This window comes from Orycteropus afer, unplaced genomic scaffold (assembly GCF_000298275.1).
Source record: "Orycteropus afer afer isolate SDZICR_OR568_19922 unplaced genomic scaffold, OryAfe1.0 scaffold00447, whole genome shotgun sequence".
Lineage (NCBI taxonomy): Eukaryota > Metazoa > Chordata > Mammalia > Tubulidentata > Orycteropodidae > Orycteropus > Orycteropus afer.
In genome coordinates this window covers 2,398,310-2,399,750 of record NW_006922034.1, presented here as the reverse complement: position 1 = coordinate 2,399,750, position 1,441 = coordinate 2,398,310, and the positions used below count along the sequence as shown (strand labels likewise).

Below are 1,441 nucleotides of genomic sequence, written 5' to 3'. Positions count from 1 at the left end.
CCTACTTCCATAGTGATACTGCCTTGGAAACCCAAGGAGGGGTCGCTATGAGTCGGGGCCGACTTGACGGCACATAACAACAACAACTATAACTAAGGGCTTTAATGCTTTAAAGATAGCTACATGTAAAGTAATCTTTTTAAAATTAAGTGATTTCTATGTTCAGCTATATATTTTTTTTTTTTTAAATCTGCTATATTGCTAAATACCCATGAAATTAATTCCTAGGAGCTCTCCTATGCTCATGTATATATGTTCCCATACTCTTGCCAGCTGGCTCTATTTCTTCAAATAGACCAAGTGAGAGGACTGAAATGGAAGATAGAACTAAAGTTAAAATACACTTCAAACCACTGAAACACAGGAGACAATCATCCACAGTAGTACAACAGGAGAAAAATTCAGTGTTTTCCTTCCACTTGGAGCATATTTGGGCTCCGTGGGTAAAAGAACAAAAACAGTGTCTCAGGTTTAGGAACAGCATTTTCCTTTCACAAAGAGGGTCATAGAGGGAGGGGAAAAACTGCCAATTTTGATGAGAACATTTTTCCCAAAAAAATATAAAACCATAAATTATAAAAATTAGTAATAAGACATTATCTGCAGCTCTGGGTAGTTTCCTGACTGAAAAGTTAATGAAGTAAACTGCTTTCTTATGATTTGATACATTATATTAGCAAAATTTTGAGAATGACATGTTCTTCTCAGTTGTTTGGTCCATATAGTTTTAATGTTTGTTACACAGCTGTATTTTTAATTTAAAATCCTGTCCCCCATTCAATCATATAATAAGCAAAATCTGTGTCAGAGGTGGGCATTTACTTTGGATTTCTCCCCTCCTTAAATGCATTTACTCTATTTCATTTGTGATTTGGACTTGAGCTTTAGTGGCGCAGTGGTTAAAGCACTCGGCTACTAACCAAAAGGTCAGTGGTTCAAACCCGCCAGCCACTCCGCAGGAAAAAGATGTGGCTATATGCTTCCGCAAAGATTTACAGCCTTGGAAACCCAATGGGGCAGTTCCAGTCTGTCCTATGTGGTTGCTATGGGTCAGAATGGACTTTACAGCAGTGGGCTTGGTTTCAGTTTAGTTTGAGGTAGAATATTGTCTCAGCACTATCCATGAGGATATGATTCTTCTGAGAAAAAAAGGTTTCACAAGTCTATCAAAGTTAAGACATTATAGAAGGAACTTTCTCCACAAACTCTAAAGATTATTTAAAAACAATATCCTGCAAAAGCCTTCTTCGTAATACCTCATTATGTATCATATACTGCATACTTCCCTAATTTAGAAATACTAAGCTCAAAGTTTCAAAGAACTTACTCCAAATTTGTATCTTGTTGTTGTTGTTATGTGCCGTCGAGTCGGCCCCGACTCATAGCGACCCCTCCTTGGGTTTCCGAGGCAGTATCACTACGGAAGTAGGATTGCCCAACC

At 37.8% G+C, this 1,441-nt stretch overlaps 1 protein-coding gene across 1 annotated transcript in view; it reads right to left on the bottom strand.

Annotated features, from left to right (window-relative positions):
• The window catches only part of NRK (Nik related kinase), a 243,831-nt gene that overhangs the window by 31,053 nt on the left and 211,337 nt on the right, over nucleotides 1-1,441 (bottom strand). The window contains exon 20 of the mRNA XM_007954223.2: nucleotides 265-309. Coding sequence (XP_007952414.1) covers nucleotides 265-309 — 45 coding nt within the window. The remainder of the gene's footprint in view (nucleotides 1-264; nucleotides 310-1,441) is intronic.